Below are 21,596 nucleotides of genomic sequence, written 5' to 3' on the forward strand. Positions count from 1 at the left end.
TCCATATCAGATGGATTGATAGTTCAGACATTTTTCCATGAGTTGAAGTCTTTGTTACTGTACAGTTGTGTAATACCTTTCCTGGGGGTGCTTGTTCCTGCCACCATTTTCCGTCTGACTTCAATCTTCTGCCTGGTTTGTCTTGAAGTGTCCAGTGGGGACAGCCAAAACTCCTTCTGCGGAGCCTCAGACTGCTGTGGATTGCCTGTGACTGGTTGTACAAAATTCACATTTAGCTGTCAACAATACTGTTGTGTTGGCTGTCAAACAATATGATTTTATACCTAACAAGGCTGTAAATGTAATTTGGTATGCATCTTCCATCATTCCTGAAATCAAACCCCCCTCCCTAACATTCTCAATACAAACACCTTGACACACATTCGTGTCAAAAATTCAGACTCTGCTTTGTCTTGGAGCATTTCTAAAACTCCACTGAACGGTCCTTACGGCCTTGATGTTCCCTCCCTATGACAGAAAGAAATGGATCATTGCAGAATTGGTGTCAGTATCATATTGGGGTTTGACTACTAAATTACTAATAAAATTAATGACAATCTACAACATGACATATTATTCACAAGTCATGATTGTGTATACTATATAAGCTTTAAGGTTAATTATTGATTTAAAAACATAAATTATGTGAATTAACTTCATTGTTCCTCCGGATTTTTAAATCCGGTGAGGTAACCTTCAAGTTGGTAATTGTTAATTATGATTAACAAACATGATGTTTAGCACAGTGTGTCTAATTTTCAACATGCGTGTGCCACAATTTGTCATTTTATAATGATCTTAATTTTTTCTTGATCACAAAAAATATATCTATTATAATTATCATTGTTTTGAGTGATGCACCTTTCCATCCCGAGGCTGTGAAGTTGTCACGGTTTGTGGATTCAAAGATGTCATCATCATCATCATCATCATCTTCACTGCTTATATTAAAGATGTCAGACTCAGACTCTGCAATGCTCATTTCTAAAACTCCACTGAACGGTCCTTCATGGCCTTGATGTTCCCTCCCTATGACAGAAAGAAATGGATCATTGCAAAATTGGTGTCAGTATCATATTGGGGTTTGATTACTACTTATTACTTCTAAAATTAATGACAATCTACAACATGACATATTATTTACAAGTCATGATTGTGTATACATGTATATAAGCTTTAAGGTTAATTATTGATTGACATATGTTGGATTAACTTCATCATCATCGTTCCTCCTGATTTTTAAATCCGGTGAGCTAACCTTCATGCATGTGCCTAAATTTGTCATTTTATAATTATCTTTAAGTTAATTTTTGTCTTGATCACAGATATATCATGTGGCTGATCTCCCTCCTGACTTGATAAGATTGTCCACATTCTTGTTCAATATTCCATATGTAAATATTCAAACACCTAAATCAGATATGACAGTCACATTGTTGTCTTTATCTACATGTACACTGGCGAAGCATGGATTCTTAAACTGCCCTTCTCCTGTCCCAGGTTCAGGGTATAATATAACTTCTTGATCTGATTTATTTAACTGTATATATAGAATAAAACACAGGGTATCGGCCCGACTGCGGGTTGGATCGCCCGACGGCCGCAGGCAAGAAAACACGCCTTTCAATGCAAGATGAGCCAAACGTTGTAGCCACTAAACCCTAAAATGCAACTGTCATCAATTCCAACGTCCGGATTCTGTATTCGAATTTTCGAAAGGGGCACACGCTGTTAGGGCGAAACGCGCTCAAATCGTTTTATGGAAGCCATGGAAGCGTTCAATAACGGGTTCCGGACCGGGCCGTACCGTAAAGTATGGCCCAGTCCGGAACCCGTTATCGAACGTTATCGCGGCCCAGATATGATATAAAAATAGATATTTAAGGGAATTTTAACTCTTGAATCAGAAATTGACTTCTCTTCACAGGATGATGTCCCTACAAAATGCAGTTAAGCACTCCATATCAGATGATGATGATGATGATGAATGGTTTATTGACATACAAATCCATCGCAGCCCGCAGGCTGAATTGCGGATTCCGATTACAAATAGGGCTCAATTCAAAATAAAACAATTGGTCAATTATCATATATATAAGTATAAAAAGAAATAACGTTGATGGATACAATTTAGCATTTATACAGTAATAGGTTTATCAGACGATATTAAAAGCTTAATCCTTAAAATCATTAACTATTTGATTAAGTATTTAAAAGGCAAAAGATGGATTGATAGTTCAGACATTCTTCCATGAATTGAAGTCTTTGTTACTGTACAGTTGTGTAATACCTTTCCTGGGGGTGCTTGTTCCTGCCACCATTTTCCGTCTGACTTCCGTCTTCCGCCTGGTTTTTCTTGAAGTGTCCAGTGGGGACAGCCAAAACTCCTTCTGCGGAGCCTCAGACTGCTGTGGATCACCTGTGACTGGTTGTACAAATGCACATTAGCTGTCAACAATACTGTTGTGTTGGCTGTCAAACAAATATCATTTTATACCTAAGAAGGCTGTAAATGTAATTTGGTATGCATCTTCCATCGTTCCTGAAATCAAACCCCCCTCCCTAACATTCTCAATACAAACACCTTGACACACATTCATGACAACGTGTCAATAATTCCCATATCAAGCAAAAAGCCTCTGTGTACCTTTCTTGTAGAAGTCCCTCCAGGCCATGTAGTCCTGCTGCAGTACGAGTGTCTTCACCACCAGCTCGTCTCCTCCCTCCAGTTTCCGCAGCTCTTCAGTAATCAGCAGCTCAGATAGGCTGGCAGACAGACGGCCGCTCGTGTACGAACCCCAGAAATGTGCAAATTTGGGTTTAGACTCAAACGTCAGAAACAGAATTACACAGCCCCTGTATTTACCAACAATAATGGCTTGTTGTGCTTTAATTTCAGCCTGAAGCTCATTGAAGTTTCTCTCTAAACTTTCTTGGGTCAAAAATGCTTTTGCTCTCTCCAATGATTTAACTTGATTTTCTTGATACATGTAAAGTGCCCTGAGCTCTTCATCCCTCATTTTAATCTTCAGTTGGAAAACCTGTTCCCTTTGATACACTGTTAGGGAAGTATCAAATAAATGCCTTTGAATGGCTACTGGTAACTGAGGTTGCTCTCCAATAGATGCATCCAAACTTCGATATTCCCTCCCTTGAAAGCCAGGGAAGATAGCCAGTGCCACGGGCATTGCTGTAAATCACAAACTACAGTAACCATCATGTTGATACAAAATATTTACAAACAAACATGGGTATTAATGAGAAGTTTATTGCAAATTCGTGCCCGGGGGTGAATTGCAAATTACAAACATGAAAGAACAATGAAACAGAGTATAAAAATTAAAATAACTAAAATCTACATGATAAAAGCAAGGACATTATTCTGGTTTATACTAGGATGATATTATGACATTCAAGGGTTGACTGTTACATTTCATATGAAAATATGTCCAAAGTGTTGTAAGTTTTCTGCAGTCACCAATACAGGTGCATTGCAGTTGTAATTGAGTGTGTGTGTGGTGGGGGGGGGGGTAATATTTGAACTTGGAAGATGTCATGATGGTGGAAGGAAAATATTATGCATCAATGAAGTTGGAAGAAGAGCAGCTGAACAATGCACAAGTTGACGTCACCTCAGAAAAATGGCTGCAACTGTTTTAGCCACACCCATGATGTTGGATGATTTTTTTTTCTTCATCCAATTTTAATGTCATTTTTCCCCAAACCGGGGTTTATATGTGCTTGCACAAAATGCAAGTCTTTTTGTTGAAGCAAGATTTTACAGCTGGTTGCCCTTTCTAACGCCAACCCAAACCCTAGTAGGGCCCAGGAACTCTCTAACTGATGGGGGAAATACGTGTTAAGTGCCTTTCCCAAGGGCACAGCGTCTTGGTGCATGTCCGGACATGTCTGGGTCCAGCTGAAGAGAACTGATATTATACAATGTACCGGTAGTCACTAAAAGGGCCAAGATTTGCTCAGACAAGACCAAATACAGCACATTTCTTCTTCCCCATTCTTCTTCCCCATTCCAAATTTTCCCATGCAATAGTCATACTTACGTGGCATGAGTTGTGGTTGCCGTCCTGTGAGCACCTGCATGAGATGTGGGTACCCAGCATCCTCCAGTGCTGTACAGAGGATGATGAAAGCTCTGTCATCTCCCTGCAGAATCATGTCCAGCAACCTCCCATTTCTTGTCTGTCTTTGATAAACAGGAATGGCCAGGATTTCTTGCCTCATCTCATCTGTGAGCACCCTTCGCTGGTGTAGGTAGTCCAGCACTCTTCTGGCATCAAGTTGTTGACAGAGGGTTGCATAGTTCCTCAGCAGGAGTTTGCGGTAGGGTTCACTCATATGCATGAAGTCTGTCTGCTGCACAGCTGATGCTGAAAATCAACATAAAAACTGAGTCTGTTCATGTATGTGTAATGGGGGGTGCCCTTATTCCGCACCCCCCCCCATAATTCCGGACTAGTTTGAAAAATCCTTATTGCGGCGTTATGCATGGGTGCATGTGCCTATAAATACCCAAAGGAATGGACAAAGTTTCTGTGTCGATAACGGTAATCTCACAAATTTGGTCCAGTTCATAGGCTCCGACAACAGATGAGTGAAAAATCTGTTTGAATTTGACGCTTGTTCGGGGGTTGACGAGCGTGTTAAAAATGCAGTTTTGATTTTGAAACAGCCGCTACGGAGCAAGTCGCATAATCGTAAAAAGAGGACTTGTTTGGGACAGAAAAACAGCTGTTTATTTTAGTCATAATTTTTGTATTTTTAAATTCTAAACTCTCCACAGATTGCCATGTGTCATGTACATGTAGGTTGAATTAGGGCACTCCTATTGCGACAGAACGTTCCAAGGGCAAAGTGACCAAAAACCTGCCGTAAGTTTCGTGAACCATTACGCTTGGGTGCAAGGTGCTGCAGTTAAGTTAAATGCACAGCTGTGCAGCTTTATTTGTTGTGATCTTTATCTGTCAATATTATATCTCATGTTGCGCAGGTTTTTGGACAAACTATTACCAAAGGTATATGGGTTTGCACGGAACATAGGTTGGAATTAGAGCACCCCCGGTTAAATCTGAATTTTATTTAAATTTACCTGGGGTACATGTAGATGTCAATATTCTTGACCCTCTGGAAGAAACAGATTTTAAAGGACTTGTGCAGCCGATTTCACACTTTGTCCCTTTAGCCTCCTTTATTTCACCAACACTATAAGCACTGTGTCACACATGATTAATGGATTTTTATTAAAATATTAAAATACTTCACCACATGCATTGAGACATATGAAGTGTAGGGTGCAAAGGCTTGTCTTATCAAAGTGGGCACACCAATTTTAATTTGACAGTTAATCTTTTGGTTAAACTTCTCAGATTCAATGCTTAATCTTTTTCATTGATTTTAACAGAAAAATGGTCCATTGTAGGATTGGTGTCAAATATGCAATCAAATAGGCTTGTATAAAAACATCTGGTAACATTATGTACTTCTCATAATACATTTACATGTAAGTTGCTGAACAGCAAAGTACAATACGTAACCTTCACCTTTCTGCTTTTGTTGGAGACGCTCTGCTTCCTCTGCCAATCTTCCTTGTCCCAAAATTTTTAAAATTTCCACGAGTAAGTCCAGATTCCCCTCCCCAATATTGTTGTTTGCCTTCAGCATGTTGAAAATTTCAAGAGCTGTTGCATTTTCCACTCTTGCTGCTCCCAGAATGTCAGGGACTAGCAAGGATCGTAGACTGCTGACGTCTGTTTCTGACAAGTTCTCAGAAATCTTGAGTAGCAGCCGGGTGAGGGCAGAGAGTTGAGCCATGGTGGATGCAGTCCACAGTAAGGCCACTTGTTAACTTAAAGGGAGTCTGCGGGTACAGAAAAGGGTTTGAGATATTAAATACTTTCTGTCTCAGGTAATTCTTCTCAGTAGGTACTTAGATAATTAAGAAGCATTGATAATCTTTTGTGTCTTTTAGATGATAAAGAGGATATCACAGGCCAAGATACTTAGTACATTTTCATGTTAATATCACTTCTTACTCTGGTTTATTGTCCTCTGATTCCTGTCTTGCCTATTGATTCTGGGATAAATAATTGTATAAAAATAAAGAAAATTGAATCTTTGCAAACTTTACAAAATACATTTCAAGCAGTTAATAATAATGGCAGAAAGTTGAATAAGTTACGCAGAACAAAATGGCCAAATGTTCAAAGTGGCCAAATGTTCAAATGTTCAAAATGGCCTCCTGACCTGCACATGCATGTGTACTTGAAACTTTCTTTGCTTAATGTACAGAAGCTAATTGTAGTGTACCTACTTACTACTAGGCATGAATTACATGTAAAGGTACACAGTAGGGATATACTCACTTTTTACATCTAGAAATCCAGCTTTTTGCCTGTTGATGGAACAACTTTCCTCAACAATGTAATGCCACATCTTACCTCATTTTGCCGTCTTGATGTTACAGCAGGACTATACTATGTAAATGGAGCAGTTTCCATATTGGGGAGTTTAACTTTATGCTAATACCAAATTATCTAAACGGGTTAAAACTCTACTTTTAAAATGTATATAATGTCTACTGGAATCACCAGGTATAATTTTTTGCTCAAAATCCGTCAAATTTTTATTGTTTCATGATGTCACCCCTGTGTTTGAAATGGTTACTCCCTATTCTTACTTTCCCTCAGCAAACATTTTGCCTCCTAATTGTTAACCTGTGCAAATAGTGATAACAGTCCTGTTGAATGACAATGTGCAGTTGTTTACAGAAGGTAAGACATTTATAACAGCCAGTCACAACTTTACCTGGCAACGTTTCCAACTGTGGTCACTCTGTGAAAAAACACACCTCACTAATCAGAGTAACTATTTAGAATTAGTAGCAGTGTGTGAAATAGTGGTGTGTACCTAAACCAACGTTCAGTTTAAGGTCTGGATTTAAGTCCAGAGATTTAGGTTCAGGTCTGGACTTAAACCCAGGACATGTACATGTACAAAATACGGAAGGGACTTTTAAAATGTTAACCAATGGTAAATGGGGTATCTTTACTGCAAAATTTTGTAGCGCTGCTAAGATTTTTTTTGGACTTAAACCTAAACATTTTTACAAGTCCAAAACCAATTTAGCAAACTGGTACACAGCACTAGACTGTAAAATGTCTCATATGCATGACTTGTTGTTAAATGTACCGTGAAACTTGACAGTGGAAGGAAAAATCCTTGTAGACCTTTGAAATGTTCAATGTTATGTTTAATATGTATTCTTTTGCCATTATCTTATATTCATAGTGTCACATTCAACACATTAAATTTTTATTAACAGTTTACTGTTAATCGCATTTTTGGGTCAAATTTGAAACACCTAAGTGCCATAGTACAAACTTTAAGAAAGGATATAACTTGAGTGTGCCGTCGCCATGTTTGGTCATGAATTGTTTGAATATAAAAAAAATAATAATAATTTTTTAATCAAAGGAAGATACAGATTGATAGGCAAAGTGACACATCAAAAGGTCAGACACGGGTAATGGGGTCCCAAAATGTAACTGTCCATCATTATTTTGACCCAGATACCTGCTGCATGTGATGCTGGAGGCAGGGTGTCTGGAGTGGGCCATGCTGATATCTCTGGTCCTGCGGGACTCCATGGGTGTAACACGAGTCGTCAACACAGCCAGTCTGACGGACATGCCCATTGACGTGGTGGGGAGGATGAGGGAGGGACTGTCCTACCTGGAACTCTGGGCTGACACCGAGTGGTGAGACTGTTTTTCCTCTTCCTTAGGCCACACCGACTAAATTTTATACATGACATCCGCGCGCACATTGATTTTCGCCTGTCCTTACAAAAAAACAAAAGACCTCGTCCTCCAAAGCTCTGGCTCTAGGCCTGGATAGTCAATGCTAGTCAGCGACAATAGGGAGCCGGCGGTAACTCTTGGGGATGGCACTCGAACCTCCACGAAGCTCCAGATCTCAGTACATACGCACAGTGCCAATTCAAAACTTCGCAAAAAGCCAGCATGTGCCGGCTTGTCGTATACGTCACAAATTCACAATACCGGCTTTGTATTCCTGTGTTATAGTGTAGCATTTTTATTTTTTGCCGGAATTTTTTCTATTCGCCCGTGCGCACTAGTTTTGGAGTCTTCAGAGGATGTCATCCATAAAATTAATTCAGTGTGGCCTTAGCGTTCCTACGAAAGCCACATTACACTATACATGTACTAGCTAACAAAACAGCATGCTTTGACTGAGGTGGACCAAAAACAAAATTATTGTTTGGGGACTGTAATTTTTTGTTGTTGTTTCTATTCGTCTGGAGAGAGTAGGTTAACAGCACAGGGAAATTGACTGGCAGAATGACAGGTCAAAAGGCCAGACACAGGAAATGAGGTGAACTTCAGAGTAGGTTGAAAGCACGTGGGTGGGGAAAATGTCAGGCAGAATGACAAGAAGCAGAGCGGACGTTTACCAAAAAAAAAACACTTCCCAGGAGTCTGAAATCTCTGAATTCTACCAAAAATAGTTTCATCAGGTTGGTTGAGTATAGGAAACTTGTGTCACGTTGCTTACGGCAAGAAGCAGAACTCCAGACAGAAGCTCTGAGGAAGGTGTCTGATAGACACACACTGAAATGTAAGCAAGGTGAGACAAGTTTGATTGTGTAAAAGAAAACTCTTATATTCTCTGAATTCTAGTGTTCCTATGCTGACCAAATGGTATGTAGATATAGCAGATTATAGATAGATGTAGTAGATTCACAGATATTGCCACCTCCTCTCCCCTCAGCCCTGGGTACAAGCCGTTCCTACTGGTGATCCGCGGTCAGGCCGAGGTTCTAACGGGCATCGTGGACATCCAGGGGTCACCTCAGGTCACCCCCATCCCCACCCCCGAGTCGTCGCTCACCTCCGCAGACTTTCACGCTCTCGGTTTCCATGGAAACGCCAGCGACAAGGAGGACCCGGAGAGCGAGGAGCAGACATCCGTGGTGGAGATGGACCTCCCGCAGGACGGCGGGCAGTGTGCGCTGTCGTGACAGCAAAGAACATCCTCCGAGGAACGCTGTTGACGTTTTCTCGAGAGGACTCTTCAAGCAGCCTTAGTGCTGTGTACCAGTTCGCTGGACCGGTTTCGGACTTGTAAGAACGTTTAGGTTCCAGTCCGAAAAAAACTTAAAGTCATGAGCCGATTCCGGACAAACCACCTTAAACACTCCATAGATTGCTAAATCTGTGCTGCAAAATGAAGAAATCATCATGTGGGCATCGTCATGTGTCGGCCTCTGTGCTATGTGGTCACGGGTTTGCTCATACAACATTGCAAGGTTGCCAACATGCAATTTTGTATATGCCATGGGTTTAGGTCCGGACTTACGAGTCCAGAACTGAACCCAAACCTCTGGGCTTGAATCCGGACCTGAACCTAAATGTGGGTTTAGGTACACAGCTCTAAGCAGCCAAGAACGTCTTCTGCAGGTCTTGATGGTGATTTGAGACGCAGTGAAACTGATTATACAGTAGACAAGTCGTAAAGGAGAAGTAACAACTTCATTTGTGACGGATACAGGATGTCCCAGGACCGCCACGTGGATACGATTTTTGAAACACGTGTGTCGAGGAAGGACAGCAGACCAAACAGCACAGGTTCTTGTGACAGAGCTTTTGGGGAAGAGTGCACAAGACAAGACTATTGCTGTACACTTCGGGTTAACTGTACACAACCATAGGCTGCTCGAGTACCCCACTAGACTTAGAAACACTTTCAGATACAAGTGTGATGCTCAAAATGCCAGTTTTGGACACGGGAATTAAGGACGTACTACATGTATATACTGAGGGGGCTTGCCACCATCTCTGCAACATGTCTGTGTGCATTTGCCTCTGTTGCATTGCAAATGTGAGAAAGTGTGAAAATCTTGCTCAAAACATAAAATGTGTTTATTTCAGAATCTATTTCCTGCCAATTCCAAAATACCATCTACCCCCAAACAATGATATGGCCATATTACAAATAATAAAGAAATTTTAGCACAGTACCTATATACAGTGAACTCATAACGTGTAATCAAAAACACAGGATGCCTAAATAACATAGTATGTTTTTTTACAGTAGTTGGTGAACAGTGGACGATATTTATTGCATTTGATACTTCAGAATGATACTTTCTCAATTCCAATGTTTTTCCTCCAGAACCTATTAGTAGTAATTGCTTGCAGCTTGTTACATTGTGCTTTTGCTCTCTCTTGTATACCCACAGTTTTGGAGACTAAACATCAGTGATATTTATACACCACGTACTTTAACATAACATTTAGACTGTCTGATATGCAACTATTTTATAATGTAAATATGTGCACTTTGCTCTGTCATTTGATATAGTCATATGTCACTCATAAATGGACAGCAATTTTACCACAGTGCAATATTATCATGACTTTGCCAAGTCTCTGCTTGTTTTGGTGTAGCTGCATCTCATTTATTCAGGTCGTTTTTTTTTTAACACAAGTGTTATTTTCGACCCTCCTGTTCTGTTCTGTAACCTACAGTAAGTCTCCACAGCTGTATGGAAATGTGATGTTAAAGTTATTTAAATCTACAGTGTTTCAAACAGTGTGTTTAAGGTAACATTTGCCGTAAGAAATGCAAAGTTGTGATATATTCCTGCATGACTCTCTGCTTGATAAATTGTACTGAACTGCTAAGTAAGGAAAGCATACATGTTATATATGTGTGTGGGATATTTTGTGGAAATGCGGTAAGGACAGTTCTGAAGGAATGGAAGAAATCCGTCCTTTCTCTGGATTAGAATCCTCTCATCCAATTGGATACTCCCATTGCTGTAAGCAGTAACATGATTGGCTGCCAACTTTCCCTCCAGCAGCCAATCTCGTCAATGCATACGATCTATAGGCAGCGTGATTGGCTGGTACCATAAACTAACAGGAATGTGAACATCTGATTCGCTGATGGATGGCAGCAAACGGTGTACACTATCAGTGCATCTAGCATGGTAGGATACAGTGTAGTGGAATATACTATAATTACCACAAACACGGCCATATTGGTTAAGTGGTATAATTTGCCCCATTTGTATAATTACGCTAACAATCCCAGAAAAATGCTGATAGTGTGTTAAGGTTTTTCACAACTATTTTTATACAGCTAGAGTACTGCTTGTACAAAAGCAAAGCCACAGACTTATTGTATAGACGCACTAAGCCGAGTATGGAATTAAGCCAAAGTACAGACACACGGTATGTATCTGTAGGTGATATTTGAATAGTCACGAACATGTAAATGACAGTCACAAACATGTAAATGACTTAATGTAAAATTTGTCAAAAACGGCCAAGCTTTAACATGTTGTCAAAGCGTGGCTAGTGTATTTTTCTTGTAGATAAGAAAGTGATAATGTATTTTAATGAATGTAAACAAAAGAACTATTTTATCAACTACTCATAACCTGCAATAATGATTATAAGAAGATAATAACTCGCTTATTAATTAAACTTTACAATTGAAGTAAAGGACAGGGTTCTGCATTCAAAGCTACGGTATCAGCTATATGACTTACTATGATATACTAGATAGAAATCAAAAGATCCATTCCAGAGGTAGTTACGATATCTTGCCAGAAAATAAATGTAACGTGCAAGTTGTTGCTGTTTTTTTGTTTTGTTGATAAGTTGTGTTCTAAGTCATGTCAACTTTCTGTCAATTTTTAACTCGTACTTTTAGAAAACAGCATTTAGAAATAATGTTACTGTGAGAGACTTTGCTTCTTTTTATTTTCCCTATTGAAAGGAGTATGGCGATTTTAGATGTTATTGTTGCAAGTGTCACAGCATTATGTGATTGTCGTTCGATCAATTTAAACTGTGTTTCCATGAACTAGAAAAAGGTTGTGAAGAAATTTCTTCACTTTGTAAAAAAAAAGTGTATGTGTCTCACCAAGTTATACTAGCCAGCTGACCTAACGTGACTTTGCACGGATTTGTGTATCTAGCAGCTTGTCAAGTTTTAGAGGCAACTCCAATGTCATATGCCTGTCCTGTATTAAGTCTCCTGCTATTGTTGCTCATGTCTTTAGACCCAACAAATGCAACAAAAGTGGATATGCGAAAAATAAATGTTTTGTATAAAATCAGCTTTCTGGTTCGTAATTATGATAACAATGAATAGATTTGTCTTTTCTGACTTACGATATTATTAAATTGTTAAAAAATAATTTTTTAGCTGCGGCTCCGGACGTTCTGTTGTAATTCCTATTATAAATTAAGGCCACACCAATTTAATTTGTTGGTTCTCGGATTTTTTTTAGAAAAAATATGAAGCGACAGGGTGAATAAAAACTAAAAACAGGTCTAGGCATCATATTATAGATAGGAGCCATGAACTCAACACAAAAGGCTGGGTTAGTATTTAAACAATGAATTATGAACTTTCAATCAAACCACTGCATTGATAGATGGAAACACTGTAATATACAGGAAGAAAATGACTTTGCTCAACTGTTGGGGGCAAAATATGAGCATTTTAAATTTGAGTTGATTCTGAACCAGAATCGTTTTTTTTTTTTTTTTTGCAAATCGGAAGAAAAATGAAAAGGCGAACCCGAGAACGAACAAATTACATTGGTGTGGCCTAAATCTGCCAGTTGAACGAAATCAAAGAAACCTCTCAGATTGAAATCTGACAGACACATTGGGAGTTTTATGATAACCTGGAAATGTCTAGCCTAATGTGCAGGATATCGTGGTTTTGGCGGGCTCCCTTCGGGCCTGTAGACGTTCCTCACCGCCCAGTTCAACTACAGTGTAGGCGTCCAGTCTACGGCGACTGCTTTTCTCTGGTCGTCTTAGGCAGGTTTGATTGAAGCTTTATATGACCCTATATATAATTTCCCTGCATTCCTTCAGAACATGCTCAATTTTCTGCTTTTGGAATCTTTTTTAGAATACTAAAGAAAAGCAGATGGTATTTTAAACGTCTCAAATCACAAGGCAGACAATCTGTTTGGTCCCTTCGTTGCTTTATTCTCCAACCTCGTGATTACAACCACACTTTTCCCTTCCGACCTTTTCTTAATTATCTCTCTACCATCTGACTGTTACCTTTGGACCCTACCACTGTCTATACAAGTTTCATATTAGTCCATACTGATAATTATCATGGAACCATCGTCTTTCTAAACCAAGAAAGGCAATATACATGTACATAGGGCACTTCACATACATCGCAAGACTCATTGAAAGTAAGGACTGACAGACCCAATAATATAACCTCTTCTTGGGCGAACACTCTAACCACGTACGCCTCGATGATGATTACATAATTATGCAACAAATAATGCTTTGAAAAATATTACAACTATCACATGAGACAACCATCATCAACGATTCCTCTTTGTCCGTCTGTATGTCCAAAATCCTCACTTCTACCCCAAATCCACATTACTCCAAAAATGTGTGTTACATTGTATTACTGCAAGTGCCAGATAACATTCCAGTTCTCTACTTCTATATAACAAAATTCAAGATTTCAAACATTTTTATAACGTTATTAATAGACTTCAACTGTTGCTCTTCATAGGCCAATTTCTTAATAATACCCTACCAGACAAGTTTGGTGGTCTCAATTCGCAACTTCAAACTTACAAAACCACACAAAGCGCCCAACAGCATTATCCTTTTGTGAGAACATCCCTTGCCCAGATGAAATGAATGTGCTTCATCAATGTGTAACTCATTGGAAAAACCTTCCCTGTTACTAAAAAGGTAAAAAGATACTTAAGCTTATACAATGCTTTAGTTTTAGACGAACAACTTATCGCCGTATGTCAGGTTTCAAATAATCTTTGACTTGACTGAAAAGAACTGAAGCTGAAAAAATACACAATCAGCAGAAAGTGTCCTGTAAATAATAAGAGCTATATACATACCGTATTATCACAACTAATAATCATATATTACTAAACAGTGCTACATAGTTCATATATGTCATGATTGGTAGTGAAAAAATTGAGTTTTCTTAGACAATTCATTGTGCTTTCAAATATTAGAAAGGCTGGAATTTTGAAAAATTATTTGATACATGCACAGCGTAAGAATTTACCACGTACTAAAGTCATTCTAGTGACGGCCTGGCTAAGCAATATACACTCCAATGTTTTCTGTGTATTGCATGGAAATCAACAACAACAAAACTACACATTGTCGTCTACGATGATAAATACAATCACTAGTAAATGTAAAAAATATCAGATGCACATAACATCGGCATGTATTTAGGTTTGTTCCAATAAAATGATATTGGAGTTAAGCATTCTTTAAGCAAAGGATGGTAATGTAAATACATATACCCCGATCCATTTAGGTGGATGACTCTATAGGATCTGCAGTTTTCATATTTTGATTGAGGAAATCTAAACATGAATTCCAAAAAGTAAATCTCATCGGAGCTTTAGATGACAAGAATCTGGTGTTTTTAGAGAGAGGAAAACACCCCAGGAACATGGCTCTGATTTCTTTTTAACTCAACGCAAATTGACCTTCAAGCCATTAAACAATGATTTTGATCTTGATGTAGTACTGCGTAACACCCCTCGGTTGGGGTCAAACACGCAGGGGGGGGGGGTGAGTGCGCAGCGCTCTAAATACTCCTCAAGTGTAGAAGATGTCAATGGCAATGTATTTTGTCAGATTCAACGAAAGAAAAATGGCGTCGACCATGGCGCCTTGTGGCCTCGCACATGTCCCAAAATAACCTCCTGGGCCTACAAGTCTTACATCCTGGTGATGACCACGTACCCAGGACCATCGTTGACCCCATTGTTGCCACATTGGTTGGTGCCTACGTTAAAAGAGCCTCCCCCTCCCCCACAAGCCGTCGGATGATTACCCCCCCTGCCTCCTCCTGAGTACCCACCTCCTCCCCCTGGAGCCATAAAAAGCGTATCAAAACCGTACCCTCCCCCTCCGCCACCAAAACCGCCATGGCCATCTTTAGTATCTAATATTCCTTTCCCACCCAGACCACCTGTGACAAAAGCCGACCCACCGCCACGCCGACGATTGCCAAGAGAAAGAAAAGGATGCCCGCCGCCATTTGTAAGGAGCCCCCCTCCCCCACCACCTGCAGCGTCTGTGCCTTCCATTGCGCCCTCTCCGTGGCTGCCACCACGGTGAGGTTGATACTTAGCAACATAACCAGCCTGGCCAGATGTATCTACAGTCCCGTCACACTGCGCATGGTGGGAACTATGCCTGGTACCCCCACCTCCCCCTCCCGCTATGATAAGGGGCGAATCGTCAGACGTTGTCACGAAAGTGCCACCTCCACCTCCTGCAGCCGGGTCCTTACGGTTCTCCTCTCCCTCCTGACCGACAAGGATCTTCAGTTCATCTCCTGAAAAAAAATAAACGGCAGCAATCAAATGTAAACTCAGAGAAAACCCGTTTGACCTTGAAACGTAACATTTCCGAAGCAAATGCATTATGTTTACCTTCACGCATATGGTCTACTCTGTAAATTCTTACTCAAACACATTCATATAATGGTCAGACAGGAGTCTAAATCCCTCTTGCTATAAAATTGCAACATGAAGTAACGCAACTCTAGTCACCATGGTGGCAGACGCCTGATTCAGGTCATTGACCTTATTTTGTTTGTTTGGAGAAGAAGAGGAAGAAAAAGAAGAAACAGAGCAAAACAATATCGAAGGTAAACATCATAATCTTCAAACACCATATATACATTCAAAAGTTCCCATCTCTTTATATCACACAGTAAAAGCAGTCTAGGTCAAGAAATCCCTACCTTCTTCCAGGTAAAACGTCCCCATAACTTTAGCCCCCTTGCCTCTGTTAGACTTATTCCCTCCGGTCCATCCTGCTGCAGCGCCTGCAGAATGAAACATGAGTTATATAAATATGTAAACTAAGGATACTTACATGGCGACATAAGGATATGTATTCTCTAATTGCTACATAAGAACATGTATTCTACGTCTTTTTAACAGCTGGTCTATTTGAATTTGTCCTTGCCGGCATTCTGCTTTTGTATCACTAATTGTATAAAATTCACAAGTCACTAGTATACTCCTTGCGAATACATTGCTGAAAATTTTGAGTACTTCGTCTTTTAAGGCGTCCAAAAAGTGTAACCCAACAAGTATAGGTTTAGTACATTAGTATTTGAAATTACAGTATAGCCTCGTGTTTCATTCTGAATTTTGTCGTTCATCTTCTGTGTTCACTAATTTGTCATTTGCAACAAAGATGAATACAGAAAAAAATTAGCAGCACACTTATAGTTAGTACAAAGAAACATACTGATATCGGCCGTCCCGATTAACAAATAGAAATTAAAAAATTAAAGGTAAAGAAACCCACCAGCAGCTTCAATTTTGTAGTTTCCAGTCTGAGGGATGATAAAGAACTGGATCCCCTTCTTTAAGGTCACCATCGTCTCGTGGTCCTGTCCACGGTAGGGTTTGTCCAGGTTCTTCGGACCTCGGCGTCCGGTAGCACCAAGGGTAGTGAATATAGCCATTCTGAAGCCGACGGCTAAGAGAAAAGGAGGGTAAAAATTCTAACGGTTTGACATGCCCATTGGTACCATATTTGTTATGATTTCAATTGAATTCTTTTTGCAGTACTTCTTATAAAAAGTCTATTGTGGCAGTTACAATGTGTACATGTACATGAACGTAATACTATATAGTTTGTCTCTTTTAGAATGTCTTTCTCATCAAAATATTCCCCTAAAATTTACACAATTTGCTTTAGTATGTTACTTTGGTTGGATGTATGAGACTGATAACTTGGTAGAGTCGTTGGTCCATCCATCCACGGAGGACGACATGTCCAGGCCGTCCCTGTAGACCCCATGGCTTTGGGTTGGTCGTTTCCGGGACCCACTGGCCCGGCTGACCCATTCTCTCCAGGAGGACCCACTGACCAGGATGACCCCTTCTTTTCAGGAAGACCCACTGACCAGGATGACCCATTCTTTCCAGGAGAACCCACTGACCAGGATGACCCATTCTTTTCAGGAGGACCCACTGGCCCAGCCAGCCCACCCTTTTCTGGATGCCCCACTGGCCCACTCTTTTCTGAGGGACCCATTGGCCCAGCCGGACCAATTGGTCCACTCATTTCTGGAGGACCCACTGGCCCACCCTTTCCTGGGGGACCCATTGGCCCAGCCGGCCCACCCTTTCCTGGAGGCCCCATTGGCCCACTCTTTCCCGGGGGACCCATTGGCCCAGCCGGCCCAATTGGTCCACTCTTTCCTGAAGGACCCACTGGCCCACCCTTTCCAGGGGGCCCCATTGGCCCGGCTGGCCCCATTGGCCCAGTCTTTCCCGGGGGACCCATCGGTCCAGCTGATCCCATTGGCCCACTCTTTCCTTGGAGACCAACTGGCCCAGCCGGTCCACCCTTTCCTGGAGGTCCCATCGGTCCAGCTGGCCCAGGTGCACCGACTTGACACTTTAAATTTGCAAATGCCTGGCCACGAGGGAAATCTGAAACATACAAGAACCTAGTCGTAGAGGAATCACTGCAAATTTACTACGTATTGTAAGTGCATAAATTAAAAGAAAACACCATAGAAATCATTCAATATATATCAAGAACATGTTCAGCATATGATTAATAGGTTATAGGTCTATGTATCATGCTTTTCATGTAACTTCAGATCGACTTACCTAAAATCTTGTTCAGGTCGTGAAGACGCTCTTCAAGGAAAGCAGTTCGGTTGTCCATGTTTTGCTTCAGAGCGTCCACAGTAATGTTCACCAGCTGTACAGACCAAGTAAATAATAACACAAAAGAACTTCATACCTCCACCATAAATTTTAGATTTTTTTCATGTACACAAATGATCGTCTAATTATTTGTATTTCAAACTAATTTTCACTCCCTGAATTAGTACTTCAACTACCATTCTTGTGAAATGACTGCAAGGAAACTGTGCACTTTCCAGAGGTCTTCCCAGGACAACTAGATGCAGGTGTTATGATTGCAATTAGTTGCATTCCCTTCCACGCGTAACTCGAGTTTTGAAGATACCGAATATTTGATATAGGAGTTTCATGATACCAAACACTTAAAAGCATCAATATATTTTCTCATCCCCCTCTTAAATATTTTTGACATTATGTGCATCTTATTATCACTTATCAAGCATGATACGTCTGGACAATGCTTTAAAGTTCTTGAAGCAATTTCGCCATTAGTCTTTTATCAGTGAGAACTGAGAATGTAATCAAGAAAACAAAACAAAAGCTGTCTTCAATATGTATAGATTTAGTAGAATTCTATAGTCAGAAACAATACAGAATGTTATACATATGCTGTGGACATTTGTAATCAAGACATGTATTCTGAACATTTAAACACCGTGATAAAAATTTAAGTACCTCTATATGGTCGTGGAGCTGTGCAGTGAGAAACATCATGAGGACGAGTTGAACAGTAACCATAGTTACCACTGACAGGGCGGGAATGATGTAATGTCGGTAGGCACAGACAACATGGCCGCTTGATAGGTCTGCCATGTCTGTTGAGGAATTGTAACAGTGGGGGGTTTATAGGCGATACCAACAGATCCGGCAAATGGGTCTAGACCTTTTCGGCCGAGTGGTTAGAGTGTCTGACTGGGGCCCAGGAGGTTGTGGGTTCGAACCCCGGCCCGGGACCAATGGGGTTTTACTGCTTGCCTCTGTTTCTTACAGTGGTTCCCACACCGGCCCTGGGAGTTCTGGCGCAGAGTGCCGCTCCAGGGATGTCGGATTTGGAAGATTCGAGGACGAATCTTGAAAAGAAAAGGGGGAGTAGTGTAACAGTGGGGGGTTTATAGGCGATACCAACAGATCCGGCAAATGGGTCTAGACCTTTTAGCGGAGTGGTTAGAGCGTCTGGTTATGAAGCTCTGGTGCCCGGGAGGTCGTGGGTTCGAACCCCGGTCCGGGACCAGAAGGGTTTTTACTGGCTCCTCCTGTTTCTTACAGAATTGTTGATGATATTATAAGGGGAGGGACCACTTATTATTCGGCATGCGCAGAAAAGGCAAACGATTTTTTAGGGGCTTCTGTCTTAAACATTTCTATTTCCTGGGCAACTTGTACCCAGCTGATAAAAAAACGCAGGTTTTGTTGGCAAGAAGGGCAGAAGAATGTGTTATTTTAAAACCTGCCCAAAATTTATTACCTTTGGCATGGTTTGACCTGTTATTGGCCTCTAGATACTTCTTCATTGGATGGACTGACCAACTGGGACAGGGGGTGATATACTGGTATCATTTTCATATTACGGCTGTAAGGCCACACCGATTTAATTTTATGGATGACATCCGCGCGCGCATTGATTTTCGCCTGTTCTAAAAAAAAAAAAAGATCACGTCTTCCGAGGCGTCTGGCAGTCCATGGTGATTAGCGACAACGGAGCCTATGGTAACTCTGGAGGACGGCACCCAGGCTACTGATGCTCCACGACATACGTACAGTGTTGATTCATAAATTCCGCAAAAAGCCAGCATGTGCGTCGTATACGTCGCTATGTAATGCGTCAAATTCACAATACCGGCTTTGTATTCCTGTGGTTTAGTACCATTTTTATTTTTGGCCGTATTTTTCTTTTTTTCGCCCGCGCGCACTAGTTTGGGGGTCTTCAGAGGATGTCATCCATAAAATTAAGGCGGTGTGGCCTAACTGTAACAGGAAGTCCAGCTTTGCTGTGGGGGTAAGGACTTTTGGAGGTTTGAAAAAAGGTAAATTGGGTTTTAACTACCGTTACTACCTATATGGTTTCACCATAGATTCCAATTAAAAAATTCCAATTAAAAAATTTAGTTGTCCCTCACCATAAATTTTACTTTCCAAAAAGATCCAATGTTAATCACTAGCTCAGTTATTTACTTCATGTATATATGTGATTATTAAAAACCGTATCTACAATATTTTAGGAAAAGTCACTAAGTTTGGTGGTCTTAGCGCAAGCCGTTTGGATGCTATCCGACATCAAAGGTTGCGCGGGCACTTTTACCCCCCCCCCCGTCTACATAGGGTTAAAGGATTGTCGCCAAGCATAATAGCATTGTAGCATTCTTTTTAGTAATGATACATGTGAAGTCATGATGTGTGCCCAGTAATTTTCATTCCTACATGACTCCGTGCTCGTTCGTAAGCTCAAAGAATCATCAAAATCTCAAATCTTCATGAATAACTCGAGAACACCAAAACAAAGAGAAAATTGCAGTGACTGCCACTGCCGAATACACATGTAGCAGCAGATGCTACTAGTGTCAAGATAGTAATGGTTTGTACCTATTTCCCGTAAGCCATATCCTCAAGGATAGAAATTCTATTTGGCATGTATTTTTGCTGTCTTAAAACTATTTTTCGCACATATGCGTTTGTAGGGAAAACAATCGTTTACCTGTTGATACTTTCCCTGGGTCACGTAATATTTTGAGGTCTCTGGCATCAGTCCCCTCTTGGAAAAGTTGGTTGGCGTTTTGCCCTGGTCTAGCTTGGCGCCGTCGAGCCCCCAATAGAAGAGGCACGAGCTTCCGTAGCTTCACCTCCTCGGCTGCTTGGTATGGATCGGTAGACGCTTCGAACTCTTTCCAATTTGCATAGTGGTGGTTTTCACCACCGCTTGCACCACTCCGATGCCCGGAAGGGCTTTGGGATGGAAGGTCCCCGGTTTGTTCGACCCCCGGCCCCGAGGGCGGGGTAGACGCAGACTGTTCCTGCCCAGACATTTTACCCTACTGACAGGTAATAGTTACACAGTCCATAACATTCACAAACAACAGTGTGATTGATGACGTTGAATATACATAAAAGTTATGTAACTTTTGACATTTCACGACATGCGCGCTTTGATGTGTAAGGTGTGCTATTTTGTTTTCGTGAAATAGTAGACTAATGTTCTGATATGTACACGTCGTCAACACCCTTTTTAAAAGACACCGAAGTTACTGGTATTGTTGATTTGATTGCAGTTTGTACGCACTCGTGCGTGACTACAACTGCTGCACAGCACTGCTGAAAGATTTTATTAAGTCCATTGTAGCAGCCCGCAGTTAGAGATTAAAAAGGCCTTCTGAGAGTCAAAGTGAGAGCCCTTTGCAATACCATAGGACCTTTTGTAGGCACCTGTGTAAGTTGATAAAATTTTACTGGAACAGCATGTCTTCTATGTATCAATTGTCTTAGATACCTAAATCAGATTGTACTTTCTTGTATTCCTTTCTCAGAAATGTGTGGATGATGAAATGCAATGTAATTGTGTCAGTTAGCAGCCGCTTTGAATTTCTTCTTGACTTTCTTAATTTTCATATATCTTATCATAAATTAATGTTTGATTAATCTCTGATTTTATTTGTCCGAAGTTATAATTCGTGTTAAATCATCGATTTGTCCCTGGTAAGATTTGAGTCGTAGTGATGTGGTCGATTGGCCCGTTTCTTGACAAAGACCGCCTGTGCTGTTCAGTGAATGATTTGGGTTAACACAACTTTTCTTTTTGTAATTGTCTGAGACTGAATCTTGCGGTATTTTG

General features: G+C 40.7%; 2 protein-coding genes across 2 annotated transcripts in view; one reads left to right on the plus strand and one right to left on the minus strand.

Moving 5' to 3' along the window:
- LOC109486190 (RAB6A-GEF complex partner protein 1-like) overlaps window positions 1-10,958 on the plus strand; it is a 54,183-nt gene extending 43,225 nt beyond the window's left edge. Inside the window, exons 34-35 of the mRNA XM_019789906.1 lie at window positions 7,587-7,775; window positions 8,809-10,958. Of these exons, the coding sequence (XP_019645465.1) occupies window positions 7,587-7,775; window positions 8,809-9,058 (439 nt within the window). The 3' untranslated portion in view covers window positions 9,059-10,958. The remainder of the gene's footprint in view (window positions 1-7,586; window positions 7,776-8,808) is intronic.
- A 3,848-nt stretch (window positions 10,959-14,806) lies between these two features.
- On the minus strand, window positions 14,807-18,586 carry LOC109486088 (uncharacterized PE-PGRS family protein PE_PGRS20-like). Its single transcript, XM_019789773.1, has 6 exons — window positions 18,518-18,586; window positions 17,735-17,828; window positions 17,088-17,534; window positions 16,416-16,589; window positions 15,841-15,924; window positions 14,807-15,429 (listed from the first exon to the last, which is right to left on the minus strand). Exons 1-6 carry the CDS (start codon window positions 18,584-18,586, stop codon window positions 14,807-14,809), a joined length of 1,491 nt encoding a protein of 496 aa, XP_019645332.1.
- Between the last annotated feature and the right edge of the window lie 3,010 nt (window positions 18,587-21,596).

The sequence above is a fragment of the Branchiostoma belcheri genome, unplaced genomic scaffold (assembly GCF_001625305.1).
Source record: "Branchiostoma belcheri isolate BF01 breed outbred unplaced genomic scaffold, Haploidv18h27 scaffold8, whole genome shotgun sequence".
Lineage (NCBI taxonomy): Eukaryota > Metazoa > Chordata > Leptocardii > Amphioxiformes > Branchiostomatidae > Branchiostoma > Branchiostoma belcheri.

Bases quoted from the DNA above. Each gene is read 5' to 3' on its own strand.
- LOC109486088 (XM_019789773.1), bottom strand. From the start codon at position 18,586: ATGGCAGACCTATCAAGCGGCCATGTTGTCTGTGCCTACCGACATTAC. The intron at 16,590-17,087 runs GTGGGTCCTCCT...CTTTTCTCTTAG, and splicing joins AGGGTGGGCTGGCTGGGCCA to CCGTCGGCTTCAGAATGGCT. The intron at 15,430-15,840 runs GTAGGGATTTCT...ATTTTTTTTCAG, and splicing joins GACGTTTTACCTGGAAGAAG to GAGATGAACTGAAGATCCTT.